Source organism: Lepidochelys olivacea (assembly GCF_965140295.1).
Source record: "Lepidochelys olivacea isolate rLepOli2 genome assembly, chromosome: 6".
NCBI classification, from domain to species: domain Eukaryota; kingdom Metazoa; phylum Chordata; order Testudines; family Cheloniidae; genus Lepidochelys; species Lepidochelys olivacea.
This window is the reverse complement of record NC_140416.1, coordinates 1,393,530-1,416,227: the sequence shown is the minus strand read 5'-3', so window position 1 is coordinate 1,416,227 and position 22,698 is coordinate 1,393,530. Positions and strand designations below refer to the sequence as shown.

General features: G+C 58.1%; 2 protein-coding genes across 3 annotated transcripts; one reads left to right on the top strand and one right to left on the bottom strand.

The window, feature by feature from the left end:
* Positions 1-1,505: 1,505 nt before the first annotated feature.
* Positions 1,506-6,074, bottom strand: CTF1 (cardiotrophin 1). Of its 2 annotated transcripts, none has more exons than XM_084632439.1 (3): positions 5,984-6,074; positions 3,117-3,253; positions 1,506-2,614 (listed from the first exon to the last, which is right to left on the bottom strand). In XM_084632439.1, the coding sequence occupies exons 1-3, from the start codon at positions 5,997-5,999 to the stop codon at positions 2,159-2,161; spliced, it is 609 nt and encodes a 202-aa protein (XP_084488565.1). In that variant the 5' UTR covers positions 6,000-6,074; the 3' UTR covers positions 1,506-2,158. The 2 variants fall into 2 exon arrangements, with proteins under 2 accessions (XP_084488565.1, XP_084488566.1); XM_084632440.1 differs by having other exon boundaries at positions 3,195-3,253.
* A 3,077-nt stretch (positions 6,075-9,151) lies between these two features.
* Positions 9,152-16,247, top strand: BCL7C (BAF chromatin remodeling complex subunit BCL7C). Its single transcript, XM_084631542.1, has 6 exons — positions 9,152-9,415; positions 10,605-10,683; positions 10,826-10,934; positions 14,542-14,703; positions 15,008-15,093; positions 15,709-16,247. Exons 1-6 carry the CDS (start codon positions 9,324-9,326, stop codon positions 15,853-15,855), a joined length of 675 nt encoding a protein of 224 aa, XP_084487668.1. The 5' UTR covers positions 9,152-9,323; the 3' UTR covers positions 15,856-16,247.
* Positions 16,248-22,698: the final 6,451 nt, after the last annotated feature.

Below are 22,698 nucleotides of genomic sequence, written 5' to 3'. Positions count from 1 at the left end.
CTGTTGGCCTAGAGGATGCTTCCTGTTGGCTGGGCCAATGCACTTTCTGTTGACTTATAGACCGGGCCATGCACTTCCCATTGGCTGGGCCATGGATTGCCTGTGATCCTATAGACTGGGCCATGCACTTGCTGTTGGCCTAGTGGATAGCCAATGCACTTCCTGTTGGTCTATGGATTGGGTCATGAATTTCCTGTTGGCCTAGAGGATGGCCAATACACTTCCTGTTGGCCTATGGACTGGATCATGCATTTCCTGTTGGCCTAGAGGATGGCCAATACACTTCCTGTTGGCCTATGGACTGGGTCATGCACTTCCTGTTGGTGTAGAAGATGGTCAATACACTTCTTGTTGGCTTGACTATGCCCTTCCTGTTGGCCTCTGAGGTCCATGGCTTCAAGTCCTAGGCCACAAAATCCATTACGTGTGTGTAAAGAATATTAATGGATCACCTGATGATTCCCTGTTCTGTTCATTCCCTCTGGGGCACCTGGCGTTGGCCACTGTTGGAAGACAGGACACTGGGCTAGATGGACCTTTGGGCTGACCCAGTCTGGCCGCTCTTATGTTCGAATATATATTTTAAAATCCCATTGTATTTATGCCCAAAAGAAACATTTATCTGGATTATTTATATTATTTAACAGACACATGAACGTTGACTTGAATTTCGGGCTTCTAATACTTTGGACACCTCTTGAGTCCTGGTCAAGACAAAATTACCGTCGGTTTACTGAAGGGAACCAAGAGAAATGTTCAAGGAGCACTTTATAAAGTGATGTGAGGTACCGAGGTGGGAATCCAAGCCAGTGCTAATATGCAGCTGCCTCTGTGGTGGGGCAGCTGGGGAACAGCTGCTCAGGAATGCTCCATAAGGATGTTGCAAGCCCTAAAATCTGATGCCTTAGAAATCATGGTCAAGTCTTGCTACCTGTGGAATTTCCTTGAATACTGTATTAATTTATTGACTTCTGTGGATGTCGCTACTTGATTGTTACAATAAGCCTAGATGCTTCTACTGTCCAACACTTGTCTCTCTACAAGTTGTGTATCTGCTCAGGGCTGTTATTCCAGTGGTGGGTGCGTAGCAGCCCAGATAGAAAGAAGGTTGTCTACCTTAAAAACATGGGCTACTTCTGTCTGAGCTCAGGGGAACCTCCATTAGCAGTATGGGGAATATGAAACATAGTGGAGCAATTTTGATTCTAGCCGGTAGAGGGCCGTAGTCTTTCTCACACGCATACACAGAGAGATGCAAACACAGGGGGCACTGCTGGAATTCCTGTAAACTCTCCCACGTCTCTCTGCAATCGCGGCACGGGAATGTCGGTAAAGCTGGTTTCTTCGACACTCAATAAAAGCTCTGGTTTTTCTGAGATAACACGCTTGTGTTGGGATCTCTCCCCAGCTCTGGGAGGGGAGTGGGGGCTGGTGGGTTAGAGCAGGGGGGGCTGGGAGCCAGGACACACTCGTGCCCCCAAAAGCAAACTTCCCACACTGTGAGCTTCTACTAAAAATACTTTATTAATAATAATTACACTGTGTTTTCTGGTAAGAACATACCACAGTATGAACTACAGTTTTTTGGGGGGGAAGGAGAGGTGGGGGGGTGTCAAAGGCCGCCCCATCACCTCCACATATATGGGCGGGGGTCCCCCACTATTGTGGGGGGGTAGAGGGGACTCCTCCTAACCCCTCTGCATAAACCAGGGGGGAAATGTCTGTATTGACAGGGAGGAAGGAGTTGGGGCCGATTCCCCCCACCCCAGAGTTCAGCGGGGCAGGGCCCCTTCGGGGAAGTGTGTATACCAGGGCAGGAGTTGGGGGAAGGGAGACCCCCCCCCAGCGGTTTGCAGTGAGGGGTGGGGAGGAGAGGCTGTGAGAGTCGGAGGTTGGAGCAGTAAGGGCAGAGGGTTGGGGGGGGCAGATGGGGGAGCAGGAGGTTTCTTGGGGGAATGGTTGGGGTACGGGTACTTGGGGGCAGATGCAAGGGGGGTTTGTGTGGGGGCAGGGATTATCTGAGGGGCAGATGGGGGGCAGGACCTGGGGGGTGACAGGGGCAGGGGATATCTGGGGGGCAGGAGCCAGGGGTTCCCAGGGGAGACAGGTGGGGAGGGGGGCAAGGGTAGCTGGGGGGCAGAGGGGAGGATGGGGGCACTCACAGCGGGTACTTGGTGTGGAGAAGCCCCAGCGCCTCGTGGCTCCGCCTGGCCCAGTCCCGATGCAGCCGGCACACGTGGTACCCACTCAGCTTAGCCAGGAAGGCGCTGGTGGCAGGGCTGCCCAGGCTGGGGGAAGGAGGCGGGGGGCCTGGCACCCCCAAGGCGCCCATGATCCCCTCCAAGTTCCCAGCCAGCCCCCGGCACTGACGGGCCGCGGCCTCCAGCTGCCGGTGCAGCTCCGAAGCCAAAGGGTTGAGGTCGGCCTGCTGCCGCCGCACGGAACCCAGGAGTCCGGGCAGGGTGGCATAAGCCACGGCTAGGTGCCAGAGCCGCTTCTCATCGCTCAGTGCCAGCCAGGCCTCGGGGGGGACAGAGGGCGAGGGCAGCCCGGGGACTGCCATGGCAGGGGGTTGGAAATCTGGACTGCTGAATGGCTCTCCTTGGTGACGCACCTGGAACAGAGAGACACTGAGTCAGGACTCCTGGGTTCTATCCCCAGCTCTGTAAGGGGAGTGGGGTCTAGAGGTTAGAGCAGTTGGGACTGGGACCCACAGCTCCTGGGTTTAGCAGTGGCTCTGGGAGAGGACTGGGGCCCCAGGAAGCTGTCTGAAGCATTTGAGCTGTAGGAGCAGCAGTGAAATCTGTGACAAATTTAATACTTGGATTGCCATCATTAGGTTCAAGAGTTAACCGCTCTTTGGGCTGCACAGGGCAGCTTCCCCCACTCACAGCCATCGTGCCAGACTGTCCACAGACTCAGGCGGATGTCATGGTTTCACTCAGGAGCCAAAAAGGGCGCCTCACTAGCAGGGGACAGAAGGAGATGGTCTCCCCTGGGATTGAAGCCCGGGAATAGAAGAAAATCTTGCAGGCCACTGTGTAACGGGGACACGCACACAGAGGACTCTGACCCCTCCAGCAGGGGGCAGTGCTACCCCCCTCCCCAATGCTCACATATTCTGCCAGCAGCTGTTCAGAGCGGTGCTTCAGAAGCACCGTCAGGCTGTGGGTTTGCTTGATCTTGGTGGCTACCTCTTGCTGGGAGAGGGACGAGGGCGAGGAGGCGGAAGACAGCGGGTTGGCGCGATCCACTGGAGAGAGGGAGTGAACCAAGGGTTAATTCCGCTCACGCCCCGAGCCACAAGCCTTTGGCGCGCGCTCCTGGGCTCAGAAGCCACCTCGAGAGAAAATTCATCTTGGGAAATTCCGCCTGCTTGGAAAAATACTTCTGAGATGCGGCCACCTCTGGGGTGGGGCAGCTGGGGACCAGCCCCACGCAACGGTTCCTTCCATCTGCCTGCAGCACAGTGCCTCCTAGCGCCACACGGGGACACTGGGTCCTGCACTGACTGTCCGGGCGGGGGGGATACCCCCTACTGAGCCTCCTGCCCCATAGCACAGCTACCCCAGCACTGCTCGGGGGCATTCGGGCCAGCTCTGACTGTCCAGGGAGAACACCCCCTGCTGACCCATTCCCCCGCCAGGTGTCAGATGCACCCCACCCCATATTGTCCTCAATATTTTACCTCCCAGGCAAGCATCAGAGATCCCATTGTCCTGAGCCAACGCACCAGAACGAGCAGCAGCTCCCTTGGAGGGGAGGAAAAGTCACAACAGAGCTGTGGATAGAACCCAGGAGTCCTGGCTCCCCGCCCCCGCTGCTCTAACCCACTAGACCCCACTCCCCTCCCAGAGATCTGGATACAACCCAGGAGTCCTAGCTCCCCGCCCCCGCTGCTCTAACCCACTAGACCCTACTCCCCTCCCAGAGATCTGGGTAGAACCCAGGAATCCTGGCTCCCAGCCCCCACTGCTCTAACCCACTAGACCCCACTCCCGTCCCAGAGCTGGGGTAGAACCCAGGAGTCCTGGCTCCCAGCCCCCCCGCTCTAACCCACAAGACCCCACTCCCTTCCCAGAGATCTGGATACAACCCAGGAGTCCTAGCTCCCAGCCCCCGCTGCTCTAACCCACTAAACCCTACTCCCCTCCCAGAGCTGGGGAGAGAACCCAGGAGTCCTGGCTCCCAGCCACCCTGCTCTAACCCACTAGACCCCACTCCCGTCCCAGAGCTGGGATAGAACCCAGGAGTCCGGGCTCCCAGCCCCCACTGCTCTAACCCACAAGACCCCACTCCCTTCCCAGAGATCTGGATACAACCCAGGAGTCCTAGCTTCCAGCCCCCGCTGCTCTAACCGACTAAACCCTACTCCCCTCCCAGAGCTGGGGAGAGAACCCAGGAGTCCTGGCTCCCAGCCCCCACTGCTCTAACCCACTAGACCCCACTCCCCTCCCAGAGCCCCCCTGTCTAACCCCCCCCTTTCATTGATCTCAGAGCATGATGAGCTTGTGCCAGGCAGTGCCCATGCCCGCCCCCACTCTCAGGCAGCTGGTCACGTCCCAGCTGTCAGCCCCCGCCCGGCCAGGTTCCCAGCCTGACTAGCTACGGGGATGTCCCAACGGCCCGAGAACCTTGCCAGCCCCAGCCCTGCAGGAGGGTGACGCGGGCACCGCAGTGGGTATCTGCCCAGGCCGGAGGAGCTGGCCAAGGCAGAGAAGAGGACTCCTGTGGAAGCACCATCGCTTGGGACCCTTCTCCACCTTGGGTGACGCCAATCTCCTGGGGGGTGTTGCCACCACGTCATGAGTTCTATCCCCGGCTCTGCGAAGTCTAGTGGTCAGAGCAAGGGGGGCTGGGAGCCAGGACTCCTGGGTTCTGTCCTTGGCCCCGGGAGGGGAGTGGGGTCTAGTGGGAGGGGGTGGGGGCTGCATATCAGGACTCCTGGGTTCTCAGGAAGGGAATATGGCCTCCTGGTTAGAGCATATATAAGCAACACCCCCTGTGCCCTCCCCTCCAGGATGGAAGAAACAGAGCGGTCGAGTGGGTCTTCCACCAGCCACAGCTCTGCAGATGCCCCTCAGTCCTGACCCCCAGCCTTGGGTGGTCGCGTTGGTGGGTCTCAATGAGCACGTCATGGGCTTTGGGTTCGAGACTTGACCGCGCGCGTCACGCTCTGCCCCTACCCAGATTCCTCTGGCGCCCAAAGCTCCACCAGTCAATCATTAGCTAGGGGCCACCCCACCCTAGAGATGGAGCCCGGAGGAGCCGCCAACCAGGCAGGTGGCTGGGCGGACAGCAGAGTCCACGTTGCCCCGCAGAGACATCTCCAGGGCAGGAACTGGTGGGTGGACAGAAGTGGGTTAGCTTTGTGGAAGGGAAGATGAGGAGGACGGTAGAAGAAGACCTGGGGCTGGCGGCCAGAAGTATAGAGTGGTGGCAAGGATCTGGAGAAGTTTCTACAGGGGATGGGGTCCTCTTGGGGTTCCTCAGCTCTTGGCATGTACCCCAGCCCTGGTTGCCCCAAACTGTCTCCATCTCTCCCCAATTGTTAGCCACCCCCGAGCCCGGAGCCCTCCTCAGGGAAGCCAGGCCCTCACCAGCCCACACCCCGTCCCATCTAAACCCTTACTCCCACCCCCAATTCAGTACTTCCACCGTGCAAGCTGACCCAGGAATGTCCCGGGACCCAGGAATGTCCCCCAAATAAGGGGGGACTGAGTCATACACAGGTGGGGACAGAACCCAGGAGTCCTGGCTCCCACTGCTGTAGCCCACTAGACTCCACTCCCCTCCCCTAGCCAGGGAAAGAACCCAGGATTCCTGCAGCTACCCCAGCTCTAACCCACTAGACTCCAAATCCCTCCCAGGGCCAAAGACAGAACCCAGGAGTCCTGGGTCCCAGCCCCCCCCTGCTCTGACCACTAGACCCCACTCCCCTCCCAGGGCCAAGGAAAGAACCCAGGAGTCCTGGCTCCCCTACCTGTCAGCACTTCCATGCTGTCCCAGCCGTGCGCACTTGTTGCTGTCCCGCAGAGGCCAGGCTGGGGGCGGGGGCCCTGGGTTTATATCCCCTCCCAACCCCCCCTTCCCCCCCCACCCCGCCCCCGCCCCCGCCCCGGACCCGCGTGGATGCCAGGAGGCTGAGCTCAGGGCTAGCCGGGCCTGGAGCAGCCCCAGCCCGGGCCGGGGGTGTGTGTGTGTGTGTGGGGGGGTGAGCAGCCCCTGGAGGTGGGGGGGAACGGAGGGGGGGTTGCTCTTTGCTCCGCTCCCCCCGCCCGGGCCCCGTCCCTCCATGTGCGGGCGGGGGGGGGGAGAGGGGACAGCCTCCGGCATAAACACATTCCTGAGCCGGCTTAAAGGGGCCGCGGTGCGCCCGGGCCTGGGGGGGTGGGGGCCCGGGGGGCAGGCGCTGTGTGTCCCTCACTGCGCCCCTCTGGGCCTCCCCGCCACCCCCTTCTCTAGCTACCCCTCCCCCCTCTACCGTACCCCTCCCCTCCATCCACCCGCACCCCCTTCTCTAGCTACCCCCTCCGCCTCCCCCACCCCCTCTATCGTACCCCTCCCCTCCATCCACCCCCACACGGCTCTCTATATTACCCCCTCCATCCACCCCCACCCCCTCTATCGTACCCCTCCCCCATCCACCCCCACCTCTCTCTATCGTACCCCTCCCCTCCATCCACCCCCACACGGCTCTCTATATTACCCCCTCCATCCACCCCCACCCCCTCTATCGTACCCCTCCCCTCCATCCACCCCCACACGGCTCTCTATATTACCCCCTCCATCCACCCCCCACCCCCTCTATCGTACCCCTCCCCTCCATCCACCCCCACCCCCTTCTCTAGCTACCCTCCCAGCCTCCCCTACCCCCTCTATCGTACCCCTCCCCTCCATCCCCCCACCCCCCTTCTCTAGCTACCCCTCCCCCTCCCCCTCCCCCACTCCCTCTATTATACCCCTCCCCTCCATCCCCCCCACCCCCTTCTCTAGCTACCCCCTCCGCCTCCCCCACCCCCTCTATCGTACCCCTCCCCTCCATCCACCCCCACACGGCTCTCTATATTACCCCCTCCATCCACCCCCCACCCCCTCTATCGTACCCCTCCCCCATCCACCCCCACCTCTCTCTATCGTACCCCTCCCCTCCATCCACCCCCACACCGCTCTCTATATTACCCCCTCCATCCACCCCCACCCCCTCTATCGTACCTCTCCCTCATCCATCCCCACCCCCTCTCTATCGTACCCTGCCCCCTCCATCCACCCCTCACCCCTCTCTATTTTACCCCTCCCCCTCCATCCACCCCACACACCGCTCTCTAGCTAACCTCCTCCCCCTCCACACCCACCCCTTCTCTACCTTACCCCACCCCATCCATCCACCCTCACACACCACTCTCTAGCTAACCCCCGTCCAATAATCCCCCCATCCAGCCAGCCCCATACACCCATACACCTTTGGGGGGAGTGGGGTCTAGTGGGTTAGAGCAGGGAGGCTGGAAGCCAGGACTCCTGGGTTCTCTTCCCAGCTGCGCGAGGGGAGTGGGGTCTAGTGGTTGGAGGGGTGGGGGAGACTGGGAGCCAGGACTCCTGGGTTCTCTCCCCAGCTCTTTGTACATTTAACTCCTTTCTTCGTGTCCCTCACTCCTTATATGACCCAGACCTGTGTAACATCGCAGAGACCCCCCCCCCCCTCCGCCAGCTATTGCAAGATGTTTCATGACTTTTCTACGTCTCTTTATTTGTGAAACGTGCAGGGACGAGGGGCAGAAAGACACAAGGGCCACCTAAGCTCCCGGCACACCCAACTCTGCCCGGGCCCCTCACTCCCGACCCGACCCCCCCTCCCCCGCTTCGGTCCCTAGCAGGTTGGAGATACCTTCCCTTGTGAGGCTGAGGTCATGGTGACACCCCCCCACACACACACACCTCCGGTGTGAGTCAGCGACGCACAATGACCTCAGTGTAGACATCCGAGCCCCTCCGTTGTAATCCCTTCCAAGCCGCTTCCAGGATTAACTGTGGGGGTGGGCGTGGGAAAGGGGTGGGGGACTGGGAGCCCGGACGCCTGGGTTCTCTCCCTGGCTCTGGGAGGGGAGTGGGGTCTAGTGGGTTAGAGGGAGGGGTGGGCTGGGAGCCGCCTGGGTTCTCTCCCTGGCTCTGGGAGGGGAGTGGGGTCTAGTGGGTTGGGGGGGGGGGCTGGGAGCCGGGACGCCTGGGTTCTCTCCCTGGCTCTGGGTGGGGAGTGGGGTCTAGTGGGTTAGAGGGGGGGGTGGGCTGGGAGCCGCCTGGGTTCTCTCCCTGGCTCTGGGAGGGGAGTGGGGTCTAGTGGGTTGGGGGGGGCTGGGAGCCGGGACGCCTGGGTTCTCTCCCTGGCTCTGGGTGGGGAGTGGGGTCTAGTGGGTTAGAGGGGGGGGGGCTGGGAGCCGGGACACCTGGGTTCTCTCCCCAGGTCTGGGAGGGGAGTGGGGTCTGGTGGGTTAGACGAGGGGGGGCTGGGAACCAGGCCTCCTGGGTTCTCTCCCTGGCTCTGGGAGGGGAGTGGGATCTGGCGGGTTACAGTGGGGGTGGGGGGCTGGGAGCCGGGACTCCTGGGTTCTCTCCCTGGCTCTGGGAGGGGAGTGGGGGTTGGGACCCAGAATGCTTGGGTTCTATGCTTCTCCTGGGGAGGGGAGTTGTATCGCGTGCCAGAGAACCCAGGCGTCCTGGCTCCCAGCCCCTCTGCTCTAACCCACTAGACCTCACTCCCCTCCCCTCCCCGATAAGAGCTTGGGAGAGAACCCAGGAGTCCTGGCTCCGACCCGCCTCCCCTTCCGCCTTCCTCTGCCCCCCCCCCTGCGGCAGGCCCCAGCTCGGCTCGCGGAAGCCGGAGAGTTTTGCTTCCGCTCCACCCTTTCGCAGCTAGCTGAGCCGAGCCGAGCCGAGCCGAGCCAGACTGCGCTCCGGCCTGGCCACCGGGAGCGGGGCCGCCGGACAGACCCAGCCGTCCGGACAGGGGGAGCGGGAGGGGGGCTGCGGGGGCAGGGATCCATAGGGGGGGGCAAAGGGGGGCAGAGACAGGAAGGGGGGCGATAGGAGCGGGGGGCGGGGGGGGGTCTGTGGGGCCGCAGCGCTAGGTCCCAGCCAGGCAGCCAGCGGGGCAGGGGTGGGCGATCGCTGGTTACAGGGGTAGGCGTGTGGGGGGCTGGATGGACGGGTGGCCTGTTAGACAGACAGACTCCGAGTGAGCCTCCTCTCGGCTTCCCCCCCCCCCCCACGGTGTCGTTCCCCTCCGCTGCCCCCCTCTCTCCCCCCTCCCCGCCCCGGGCGCCGTCCCCATGTCAGGGCGCACGGTGCGGGCCGAGACCCGCAGCCGGGCCAAGGATGACATCAAGAAGGTGATGGCGGCCATCGAGAAAGTGCGCAGATGGTGAGTGGGCAACGGAGTGGGTGGGTGTGTGCCCCAGCTGCTCCACCCCAGACGTGGCTGCATCTCAGTGCCAGGTAAACCAGCGCCCCCTGCGGCGTTGATGGGCGGCCCTGCCCCAGTGCCCCACCCCAGAAGTGGGTGCATCTCAGTGCCAGGTAAACCAGCGCCCCCTGCGGCGTTGATGGGCGGCCCTGCCCCAGCTGCTCCACCCCAGACGTGGCTGCATCTCAGTGCCAGGTAAACCAGCGCCCCCTGCGGCGTTGATGGGCGGCCCTGCCCCAGTGCCCCACCCCAGAAGTGGGTGCATCTCAGTGCCAGGTAAACCAGCGCCCCCTGCGGCGTTGATGGGCGGCCCTGCCCCAGTGCCCCACCCCAGAAGTGGGTGCATCTCAGTGCCAGGTAAACCAGCGCCCCCTGCGGCGTTGATGGGCGGCCCTGCCCCAGTGCCCCACCCCAGAAGTGGGTGCATCTCAGTGCCAGGTAAACCAGCGCCCCCTGCGGCGTTGATGGGCGGCCCTGCCCCAGTGCCCCACCCCAGAAGTGGGTGCATCTCAGTGCCGGGCGAGCCAGCCCCATGGGCGACCCTTCCCCAGCTGCCTCGCCCCAGAAGGGGCTGCATCTCCATGCCGGGCGAGCCATCCCCGTGTATAAAGGAACTCTCTGTGACTAAATGCAGGATCAGGCTCTTAATGAGAACAATTAATTATTATTCCATGGTTTTATTAATTATTTTGTTGATCGTTCACCTCCTTTTTTCTATGGAAATTGCTCCTGAGACATGAGTGGCTGTCAAATTATTTACCCTGGCCTAGATGATATGTGTGACACGGATCAGGATAACAGCTTACTACTGCTGCTGTTTAAAGGAGTCTCTGCTTTAACTCAGGGGGTGGAAGGATGCAGTGTGAGGGTTTCATCTCTCATGACAGAGGGTGATAAGCTACCACTGCTCCTCGCTCAAGGCCTGGCCTCTTTAGCTCTGCATGGAGGACAGCAACTTCCCAACGCAACTAACTAACGGCATCAGTCCTTTAGCACTGCCTAGTGGATAATAACCTACTACTTCTGCTAGTGAATGGCCTTACAATCAGGTCGATGGCGGGGTGGATCTCTGAAGATTTTGGGGGTGGGGGGGATCTCTGGAGGGCTATAATCCACCCCATTGAACTCCTCATCTCCCGCCACCCAGGGAGAAGCGCTGGGTGACCGTGGGCGACACGTCTCTGAGGATCTACAAGTGGGTGCCCATTGTGGACCCCCGGGATGAGGTGAGAGAGGGGCTGAGCGCCGGTCTGTCCCAACCCTGCCCCCCCGTCTGTCTGTCCCTCCCGTGCTCCCCTCGCCCCTCCTTTCCAACACCCCCCATTTGGAGGCCATCTCTACCCCCCCGCTCTCTTCCCTTCCCTGCAGGAGAAGCGGCGACTGGCTAGCAGTGGGGAGCGGCACAAGGGCCGGGAGAGGAGGGGGCGCGTGCCCAGCCCCCGGGCCAACCCCGCCCTCCTCATGCTGGACCTGAATGGTACGTTGCTGGCTGGGGAGGGCCCGCCCGGGTCATCTAGTCCAACCCCTGGCGAGATGCAGGGTTTGCTGTGTCTGAACCATCCCGGACAGGTGGCTCCAGCCTCCTCTTAAAACCCTCCAGCGAAGACGCTTCCACGACCCTCCCTCGGCAGGTCCGTGCCACGGTCCTCCTGTTCTTACCGTCAGGATGGGTTTCCTGAGATTTCATCTCAATCTGCTCTGCTGTAGTTTGAACCCGCGGCCTCTTCTCCTGCCCTCTTTGCCAACTTTTCTCCATCCTTTTCATGGCAGCCTTTCAAGTATTTGAGGATCGTCCTCATGGGTCCCGCTCCAGCTCCTCTTTTCCAAACGTTCCCAGGTCCTCCGGCCTTTGCTCAGGTGGCTTGCCTCCCATTCCTTTGATCATAGAATGAGAGAATATCAGGGTTGGAAGGCCCCCTCAAGGATTGAACTCACAACCCTGGGTTTAGCAGGCCAATGCTCAAACCACTGAGCTATCCATCCTCCCCCTGAGCTATCCATCCTCCCCAAATCATCTTTGTCACTTTGTCACGCCGCTAGACCCTTTCCAGTTTCTCCACATCCTGTCTGTACGCCGGTGCCCAAAATTGGACAGTCCTCCAGCTGAGGCCGAACCAGTACCATGCCTTCCCGTGACTGGCATACTATGCTCCTGTTACGTTGCATTTGCTTTAGTTAGTTAGTTTTTAGTTTTTGCCACAGCAGCACGTTGCTGACTCTCATGCGGAGGTTGTGATCCACCACGACTCCCAGATCCTTCCCAGCAGGGCTGCTGCCAAGCCAGCTCCCTTCTCTTTGTGCATTTGGTGTTTCTTCCCTAGGTGTAGCACCCTACATTTGTCTTTAGAATCGTAGGGCTGGAAGGGACCTCGGGAGGTCATCTAGTCCAGTCCCCTGCACTCACGGCAGGACTGAGTATTATCTAGACCAGCCCTGACAGGGGTTTGTCTAACCTGCTCTTAAAAATCCCCAGTGATGGAGACTCCACAACCTCCCTAGGCGATTGAGTCCAGGGCTTAACCACCCTGACAGGTAGGAAGTTTTTCCTGATGTCCAACCTAAACCATCCTTGCTGCAATTTAAGCCCCTTGCTTCTTGTCCTAGCCTCAAAGGTTAAGAAGAACAATTTTTCTCCGTCCTCCGTGTAACAACCTTTTACATACTTGAAAACTGTTCTCACGTCCCCTCTCCGTCTTCTCTTCTCCAGACTAAACAAACCCAGTTCTTTCAATCTTCCCTCACAGCTCATGGGTTCTAGACCTTGAGTCGTTTTTGTTGCTCTTCTCCGGACTCTCTCCAATTTGTCCACATCCTTCCTGAAATGTGGCACCCAGAACTGGACCCGATACTCCACTTGAGGTCTAATTAGAGCGGAAGAATTACTCCTCGTGTCTTGCTGCCAACACTCCTGCTGATACAGCCCAGAAGGATGTTTGCTTTTTTTTGCAACAGCGTGACACTGTTGACTCACACTTAGCTTGTGATCTGCTCTGACCCCCAGATCCCTGTCCACAGCACTCCTTCCTGGGCAGTCATTGCCCATTCTGTGTGTTGAATTTCATTCTGTCTGTGGCCCAGTTTTCCAATTTATCAAGATCCCGCTACGCTCCAAAGTGTTGGCAAGCCCCCTAGCGTTGTGTCATCTGCAAATTTTCTCTATTTTTACAGCCAGGTCATTAGTGAAGATGTTAAACAATGCCGGACCCAGAACGGATCTCTACGGAAACCCGACATCATTCCGTTAATAGCTACTCAACCAATTATGTATCCACTTCATGGTATTTGTGTTGAGCGTGCATTTTCCCAGCTTACTTATCAGACTGTCACGTGGGACTGTGTCAAAAGCCTGGCTGAAATCTGGTTATATTATGCACACCGCATTCCCCCCATCCACCTAGGGTGGCCAGAGGACTGTCCCGATTTTTAGGTCTTTGTCCCGCGTCCCGACCGATCCACGGTTGGGACACCATTTGCCCCGATATTGCGGCTTTGGCCACTCCAGTGGGGTTTTTTTTGTTGGGTTTTTTTAGCTTTGGCAACTCCGACTGGTTTTTTGTTTTTGTATTTGCTTCCCACATGTGTCCCGATATTTTCTCCGTCACATCTGGTCACCCTATATCCACCAAACCCGTTACCCTGTCAAAGAAGGAAATCAAGCTGGTTTGGCAGGCTTGGTTCTTGGTCACGCCATGCTGGCTGCCGGTGATCACCCCGTTCATCCTCCCGGTATTCACAGATTGAAGGGTTTACACGTTTCTCCAGCAGCTTCCCAGGTATCGAACTCAGGCTGACTGGTCTCTCGATCCCCGGCTCCTCCGTTTTCAAGATGGGTGCTGCGCTAGCCTTTCCGGGACCTCTTCACTCATCCCTGAGTTTGCAAATATTATTGCCAGTAGCTCCGAGAGGTCTTCCGCTAATTCTCCTCGTCCCGATCTGCAGCCCTTCCCCGGTTTGGGCTGTGGTAACTTCGCGAGTCGCCCGGTCACGTGTCATTTTGTGTGTGAGGACTGCAGCAAAGTAGGCCTTGAGCAGCTTTGCCTTCCTATCGTCTTCCCTTGGCAGCTCGCCGTCTCCACTGAGCCGCGAATCCGCGCCGTCCTTGGTCTTTGTTTTTTGTCTGACGTATTTGAAGAACCTCTTCTTGTCTCTCGCATTCCTTGCCAGCTGGAACTCATTCTTTGCCTTGGCCTGCCTGATTTTGTCCCTACACGCTCCTGCGGTTCCTATGTAGACGTCCTGTGTGACGTGCCCCTCCTGGCTGAATCCCTTTCGGGCTTTCGGTGGCTAAAATGCTCCTCGTGCAGCCACCTGGGCTCTTCTCTTTCCTCTGCATCGGAACAGCTTGATGTCGAGCCTTTCGTATTAAATCTTTTAGGAACTGCCAGCCCCCCTTCGATTCCTTTTCTTCCTAATTGGTCTTTCCATGGGACACCTCCTGCTAGTTCTCGGAGTCGGTGGAAATCCGCCTTTCTGAAGTCCAGTGTCCTTGTTTTGCTGTTCTCAGGCCCGACTTTCCACAGGATCTTGAAATCTGTCGGATCCTGATCGCTTCCTCCCAAATTCCCGACCACCTTCACGTAGGCAACTCATTCATCCCTCTGGGTCCAAGCCAGCTCCAAACGGGGTGGATCCCCGAGTTGTTTCCTCAGCCGTCTGGATCAGAAAGCTGTCCCCTTCCCACGCGAAGAATTTGCAGGACGTTTTGCTGCCACCGTTTTCCAGCAGATATCAGGGGAGTTAAGATCCCCCGTTAATACCAGCTCAGGACTCTGACCCCCCAGACTGAGGAGATGACACCCAGGTGTCCAGAATGGGAGTGAACATTTGGGATGGCACCGTAAGAGTTCACCTCAAAGGGGCCATGGGGATCAAGAGGATGGGACCCAGGCATTTGGGAAGTCCGTGCTTCCAGCCCTGAGGAGATGACAGGATGGGACCCAGGCGTCTGGGATGGCAGTGGGCCCATCATGTCTGGAGTAAGGGGATGGGACCAGGCATCCGGGATGACAACGCCCCCAGACGAGTGAGCGATGGGACCTGGGCATCCGAGACGGCCCCCGCCTGTAACCCTCTCCCCTTTTCAGATGAGAACAGCAACCAGAGCTCATTGTCTGAGACCTCCCTGGCCAAGGGGGGAGACACCAGCTCCAGCCCCACCCCCGACCGCAGCCAGACGGCGACCCCCACCCCGCTGGGGGAACTGAAAGCAGAGGACTCGCAGCCCCCCATGCTGGGGCAGGAAGGGGGTAAGTACCATGGTGGGGGGGGGGGGAAGAGGAGGGAGGCCATGTTCCCAGCCTCCAAAGGAGGGAGGGAGTGTGTGGAACCCAGGAGCCCGGGACCCCCAGCACTCCTCAGGCGTGACAGAATCCAGGATGGCATCACTTCAAGGCCCAAGGGAGTGAGGGGATGGGACCCAGGCAGCCGGATGGCCGTGCTTCCCGGAGGGCAACAACAGAGGGGCGCTCCGTAGGGTTACTGGGGGTGAGTTGGCACCAAGGACCTATAACCCCAGGGTACTCCCTTGTCTTCATTCCTATCTGGGTGCAGACTCTGGGGTGTTGCTACTTGAGGGGACGGATGAGCCCCCCATGCTGACCAAGGAGGACCCTGTTCCAGGCCTACTGGAGTCACAGGTGCAGGGGGAAATTGAGGGGTGAGGGGCATGGAGGTGGGTTGAGCATAGACTGGGGAGCGCATGGTGGGGGAAAATGCATGGAGGAGTGGAATTGAAGGATGTATGGAGTGGAGGTGTTGGGTCAGGTGCATGGGGGTGAAGGGTACGTGGGGGTGGGTTGAGTGGGAGGTGGGTTGGGTGGAGGTTGGCCCGTTGGGTGGAGGTTGGGTTGGGTTGGGTGGAGGTTGGCCCATTGGCAATGGTTGGGTTAGGCAAAGGTTGGGTTGGGTTGGGACGAGTGGAGGTCGGGCCATTGGTGAAAGTTGGGTTGAGCTGGGTTGCGTCGAGGTTGAACCGTTGGCAAAGGTTGGGTTAGATTGGGCTAGGTGGGTGGAGGTTGAGCCACTGGCACTGATTGGGTTGGGTGGAGGTTGGGTTGGGTTGGGTGGAGGTGGGGCCATTGGCCCGCAGGTCTCATGTTGGGGTGGGTGCTTACCCGTGGCACAGGAGAAAGTAGGGAGGTTGATGGGGATCTCTGGGTGGGATCGAGGCTGGCATACCAAGGTTGCTGGGGTGTCCATCCCCCAGGCTGCTCTCTCTCGATGTATAACACCCCTTCCTTGTTTCCCCAAAGGGCCAAGAGGATGCACCCCCCTTTGAGACGGCCCCAACCTTCCCGCAGCCAGTGCTGGAAGAAGAGGATGATGAGTCCATGGGGGCACCTCCCCTGAAGCGCATCTGCCCCGAGGAGCAGGAAGTGGGTGCCCCCCACTCCCCATAGACCTAGCCTCGTCCCTGCCTTCTTCCCGGCTGGAGAGCATGGGGGGCAGAGGGGGAGCGGGGCAGGAAGTGAATCATGCTTGCCAAATGCAAAAGGACCAAAGACACTTCGAAGAGGATGTTGAAGAGGGTGTTGGTGTTGGGTCAGGACTTCTGGGAGGGGAGTGGGAGCTGGTGGGTTAGAGCAGGGGCGGACGCGGGGCTGGGAGCCAGGACTCCTGGGTTCTATCCCTTGCTCTGAGAAGGGAGTGGGAGGAGATGGGACGTGGCTAGGGAAAGATGGGCAGCATCCCCTGATGCCAGACTTTGAGGAGGCCTGGGTGAATTTTACATTCTCTGTGTATATACGTATTTTTTTGGTCTGAACAATAGACTTTGCTATTAAACTGCTAATGTGGCTCTGTGCCAGTCATTTAACAGCAACCCCCACGCAGCCTCAGCCCTCTTGAACCAGGTGAACGTCTCCTCTGCACCCCAGCACTGAGATGCAACCACCTCTGGGGTGGGACAGCTGGGAAACAGCCACACAGCGATGGAGCAGGGGGATGACTCCCCCGCTGCTTAAAAACACAGCTTTGGTGTCCCCATCTAGGTCTGTTCCTTTTGGGGTGATGGGCCAGAGGATGGGGCTGTATCTGGACTATAACGGAGGCCTCCTACAATTCCATGAACAGGGCCTACCTCTGCCCTCATACTACCAAGGTTTGAGGGAAGGCTGTACCCCAGTCTGGGACTCTTGGGTTCTATCCTCAGCTCTGGAAGGAAAGTGAAGTCGTGTGGGTCAGAGCAGGGGCGGGGTTGGGAGTCAGGACTCCTGGGTTCTATTCATAGGTTCCAAAGCCAGAAGGAACCATCGCGATCATCCAGCCTGACTTCCTGGGTAACGGGCCGGAGAACGTCCCCCCAAATCATTCCCAGCACGGAGCGTTTTGAACAACTTCCACTTCTGGTTTTAAAATGGTAAGGGATGGAGAATCCACTGCCACCCCTTGGTAAAGCGTTCCCGCGGTTAATTACCTTCACTGGTCAAAACTTTTCCCGTATGCTGAATTTGTCGAGTGTCAACTTCCAGCCATCGGAGTGTGTTTAGATCTTTGTCTGCTAGATTGATGAGCCCGTTATCAAACCTTTGTTTCCCATGTAGGTATTTTTAGACTGGGATCAAGTCACCTCTGGACTTTCTCTTTGTTAAGCTAAATAGATGGAGCTCCCTGAGTCTGTCACTGTAAGATGTGTTTTCTAATCCTTTAATCATTCTCGTGACTCTTCTCTGACCCTTCTCCAATCGATCAACATCCTTGAATGGCACCAGAACTGGACAGAGGATTCCAGCTGCGCTCGCACCAGGGCCAGATCCAGAAGTAAAATAACCTCCCTGCTCCTGGAGGGTCCCTGGCTTGTGCACCCCACAGGCTCACCGGCAGCTCATGTCCAGCTGATGACCCACCATGACCCCCAAATCTCTTTCAGGGTTGCTGCTTCCCAGGAGAGTTTCCCCCAGCCCGTAAGCACGGGCGACATGCTTTGTTCCTCGGTGGATACATTGATGTCGAGCCGTATTAAAACACCTATTGTTTGCTTGCGCCCAGCTTACCAAGCGAGCCACATCTCTCTGGAGCAGTGACCCGGCCTCGTCATTATTCACCACTCCCCCAATTTGTGTGGCATCTGCAAACTTTCTCAGGGATGATTTGATGTCGGCTTCCAGGTCAGTGATAAAAATGTTAGCGTACGGCCAAGAATGGCTCCCTGCAGGACCCCGCTAGAAGCATGCCTGCTCGCTGGCGATTCCCTGGTTACAGTTACAGTTTGAGACCTATCAGTTAGCCGGTTTTTAACCCATTTAACGTGAGTCATGGTCATTTTATATCAGTCTGGGTTTTAATGAGAATGACAGGCCGTACCAAGTCAAATGCCTTACAAAAGTCTGTTACATCAACATGATTACCTTTATCAAGCAAACATTCCCTGGTCCGGCTTCCGCTTGAGGGTCTCAGCAGAGTGGCAGCAGATGGCGTCTTTCAGGGTCCTTTCCAGCATCGTTCTGGCGGTCGGGGTGACGACGGTGTGGTCTGAGGTCTTTATGCATGGCACCAGTATTCCCAGCTCATCACAAAGAGAGATATCAAGTTAGTTTGACCGGATCTATTTTCCGTAAACCCATGGTGATTGGCATTAATTATAGGACCCTTCTTTAATTTATTATGAATGGATTCCTGTATCAACTGCTCCATTATTCTGCCCAGCATCGATGTCAGGAAAACAGGCCTACAATTCCCCATTTACCCTTTTTAAATATTGGCACAATATTAGCTTTCTTCCAGTCTTTCTGGAACTTCCCTGGTGCCCTCCGGCTTATTGAAAATCAGCATTGACCATCCAGCAAGCTCCTCAGCCAGCTCTTTTAAAACTCTTTGATGCAAGTTAGCCAGACGTGCTGATTTAAAAATATCTAATTTTAGTGGCTGTTGTCTAGCTGCCCGAAAAAAGCAGGAGAATACACCCTGAGTTCTAAGGCTTTGAGTCCCCCCAGGAGGCACCCCACACCCTCCCAGGCCAACCTGGTGCAAGTGTTTGACAAGCTCTGCTAAAAGAATACATTGATTGTAAATTCTTTTATACATTGTTTTAATTTAAGTGTGTTATAATATTTGGAGAGCAGGGCCCCATTGTGGTGGGCGCTGGACTGTTTCCCCCCCCAACTGAGATTGGGGGACCTATCATGCCGGGTGCTGCCCTGGCCCCCTCCAACTGAGATCAGGGTCCCCATTGTGTTGGGCGCTGCACTGACCACCCCCAACCAAAATCAGAGGCCCTGGCACATTGGGAGCTGCACCGACCCCCTCAATTGAGATTGGGGGCCCTGTTACATCAGGTGCTGTACTGACCCCCTCCCCCCCGGATTGAGGAAAACCCCACTCCCTCCTGCAGCTTGGGATTGAACTCCTGGGTTCCATCCCTGGCTCTGGGAGGGGAGTGTGGTCCAATGGGATAGAGCAGGGGGCACTGGGAGCCAGGACTCCTGGGTTCTCTCCCCGGCTCTGGGAGGGGAGTGGGGTCTAGTGGGTTAGAGCAGGGCGGCTGGAAGCCAGGACTCCTGGGTTCCATCCCTGGCTCTGGGAGAGGAGTCCGACTCTTTTGGAGAGGTATATGGGTTGGGGAGATGTGCTGCAAGGGGCCTTAAGGGCTTATGGGGCTGGATGGGGTTGGGGGGGGTCAGAGGAGAGAATTAGCTGGGGTCTCAGCAGGCATCAAAACCATCCTTCCCCTCTCTAGCCGAGTGGCACCTCGTCAGCAGAAATCAGGGCCAGGGAAGAGCCTGGCAAGGGCCCCGTGAGGCTGGGGAGCTGGACGCTGCTCCTCCCCAGGGACGTCAGACCCGTCTCCTGAGTCCAGCCTGGGGAGGTGCCTTGTTGTCGGGCCACATTCCTCGGCTCCAGCATCTGGCCACTGGCCCTGGGTGCCTCTTCCTGGCTACCGCTGCCTGCTCTGACCCCTGGGCCTGAGGTCTGCTCTAGCCACTAGGCATGACTGCCCGTGGCCCCATCTCGGCCGCCAGCCTGGGCTTGGAGTTCCCCTTTCCTGCTCCCCAGTTCATCTGACGCCTTCTCAGCTCTCCCCGCGTCTTCCCTCTCCTAAGTCAGCAGATCCGCTGAGCTCGGCCAAAGCACAAGTCCAGAATATCCTCTCCGTGGCTCAGACACCTCCTGGGATGTTGTCGGCCGACCCTGCCTGTACGTAGGAAACAAAACCACCGCTTTCCCCTTCCACTCAGCCCTCTGTGCCCAGCGGATGGGCCTTGTGGCCTGTGCAGGGGTGGGATAATCATGCTGGGCTCATCGGTGGAGATCAGAGTCTGGCCCCGGCCCCCCTCGCGTCCATGGGGTCGCACCGGCTTCATGCCGGAGTCTCCGAGATCAGATTCTGGCCTGGTTCTGTTGGTGTCAGTGGGGTTGCCAATAAAGACAGAGTCTGTGTTGATGCATTTGCATTTCTGCATGGTGCGGGGGGAAGGATCTGCGCCAGACGTTCTTGGGGAGAGCCCAAGAGGACGTAGCCCAGCATCCCAAGGGAGCAGCAGCCGTGTGGGACGTTCTGGGGATCCAGGAAGACGTACACGGCAGCACGCTTGGCACACATGTCCCATGATCGTGGGGGATGCCTACCGATGAATTCCCCCGTCCCTCCAACCTCCTCCAGCACCAAGGATACCTCAGCCACCGGCAGGCTGCAGGGGAACCCCATCTCTGCCCCGACTATGGCTCGGGATTCACCCAGTGCTCAGAACTGACAGCGCACCACATGGTGCTCCAGAGTGGCAAGGGATCCCACTACAGACACCAATGTGGAGAGACCCCCCCTCCCTTCTAGTGCTGCCACTGCAGAAAGGGGTTTATGTGGGCACAGAAATGCGATTCCCGTGAAGGATGGAGAGATTCCACCAAGTGTCTACACTTTTGGAATTCTCTCCGAAAGCACATTTGGTTTCAGGGCGATCAAAGTGTTTCATTTTGACAAAAGCACTGGTAGCGGGACCCCTGAGAAAAAGCTCAGGGTGAGATTTTTGGGCAGAGCGCTGGCTGGAAGGAGGCATGGGATTGTAAGCAAAGAAACTGTCTCCTGCTGTTTTGAATCTCCTTCGGGTCAGGAAGACAGGACTTTGTGTCTGCCCTTTGTAAATAAACAGGATTGCATCAAAGAAAGACCAGACTGGTATAATCAGTTTCTCCTTCAACCCTGGGAGATAAAGTTCCAGGGGTAACTGACTCCTGCCTGAGCCGATTGCCTTGAGATGGGGGAGCTGTTCTGATTGTGACCAATGCAGCCACCCGGCCTCGGCCTGCAGGGAGCCTGAGCCCACCGCTCTGAGCATCAACTTCCTTGCGCCTCTCGATCTCTGCCTGCCGACTTTGGCATTCACTATTCCCTTGCTGATCCTTGCGGTAGCTGGAGAGGGAGTGGGAGTGATGCCAGTGGGGACAGGATGGGGGAAGGAAGGAAATCTGGAGCGCTCAGTTTATATCCCTAAGTGGATGTGGACTCCGGCTCTGGTAGTAGGTTGTTGTCCTCCAGCATATGAGCCGCTCAGTGGAGCCATGACACGGGAGGAGTAGCGCCATCAACTGAAGCAGCTACCAAAGGAGTGACTCCATTATCTGGCAGTGGCAGCAGGTTGTTACCTTCTAGCACACAAGCCACTGGAGAGCAGCTGAGCTAATGGAGTGACTCCCTCATCTGCCAGCGGTTGCAGGTTGGTACCCTCTAGCAGAGCAGCCACTGGACACCAGCAGAGCTAAGGAAATCCCTCCCCCCACTCAGTTCAGAGGGGGATTCGTGGCTGCAGGAGGGGGCAGGGGGTGAGCTTGAGCCCAGACAGATGCCCCTCAAGCTAGGGGGCAGCACCTTCAGTGCTGAGATCAGAACTGGCTACCACGGAGCAGCCAAGGGGCAGGGAAGGTGAGATATTTCCTGAGGCAACAGACCTCCAGGCCCGACCCAGGCCCAGACTCCCCCATTCCCAGCACGACACCCTGGCCGGCCCCCAGCTCTGGATCATAGAAGATCAGGGTTGGAAGGGACCTCAGGAGGTCACCCAGTCCAACCCCCTGCTCAAAGCAGGACCAATCCCCAACTAAATCATCCCAGCCAGGGCTTTGTCAAGCCAGGCCTTAAAAACCTCCAAGGATGGAGATTCCACCACTTTCCTAGGGAGCCCATTCCAGTGCTTCCCCACCCTCCTAGTGAAATAGTGTTTCCTAATATCCAACCTAGACCTCCCCCACGGCAACTTAAGACCATTAATCCTCGTTCTGTCATCTGCCACCACTGAGAACAGTCTAGAGCCATCCTCTTTGGAGCCCCCCTTCAGGTAGTTGAAAGCAGCTATCAAATCCCCCCTCATTCTTCTCTTCTGCAGACTAAACAATCCCAGTTCCCTCAGCCTCTCCTCATAACTCATGTGTTCCAGTCCCCTAATCATTCATGCTGCCCTCCGCTGGACTCTCTCCAATTTGTCCACATCCCTTCTGTAGTGGGGGGACCAAAAGTGGACACAGTACTCCAGGTGTGACCTCACCAGTGCCGAATAAGGATCCCCTTATGCAGCAGATTCTGGGCTGGGGTTTCCTGAGCCCTTCAATTCTCCGCTGCGTAACTGGAGCGATTTCAGACGCCCGCACCAATCCTTGCCATTTTTTATCTTCAGTCTCCTGACACTTGGGGGTGTTTGAATTCAAGCCCCACGTGGTGCAGCCAGGAGATGGGCTAACAAGCTCAGCTTGCATTTAAGGCAGGATGCCTGGGTTCTATCCCTGACTTGGGGCGGGGGGGTATTGGGGTCTCATAGTTAGAGTGGGGGCTGGGAGCCAGGACTCCTGGGTTCTATCCCCAGCTCTGCGAAGGGAGTGGGGTCTAGTGGTTAGATCTGGGGGGGGGGGGCTGAGAGCCAGGACTCCTGGGTTCTCTCCCCTGCTCCACGAGCGAAGTGGGGTCTAGTGGTTAGATCTGGGGGGAGGGCTGGGAGCCAGGACTCCTGGGTTCTATCCCTGAGTCCGGGAGGGCAGTGGGGCCTAGGGGGGTAATCTAGGAATCAGAACCATGTGCCCCCAAAACACATGTGTCTATCTTCCTTCTCCTGCACACCAGGCCAACCCCATTGGTGGCACATGTGTAACCGACAGGAGACTCTGAACCACCCTCCCAGAGCTGGGGAGGGAACCCAGGAGTCCTGGCTCCCAGCCCCCCACTCTAACCCACTAGCCCCCATTCCCCTCGCAGAGCCGAGGAGAGAACCCAGGAGTCCGGGCGGAGGCGGGGCTAGAACCCGGCGCCCAGCTGGCGAGGA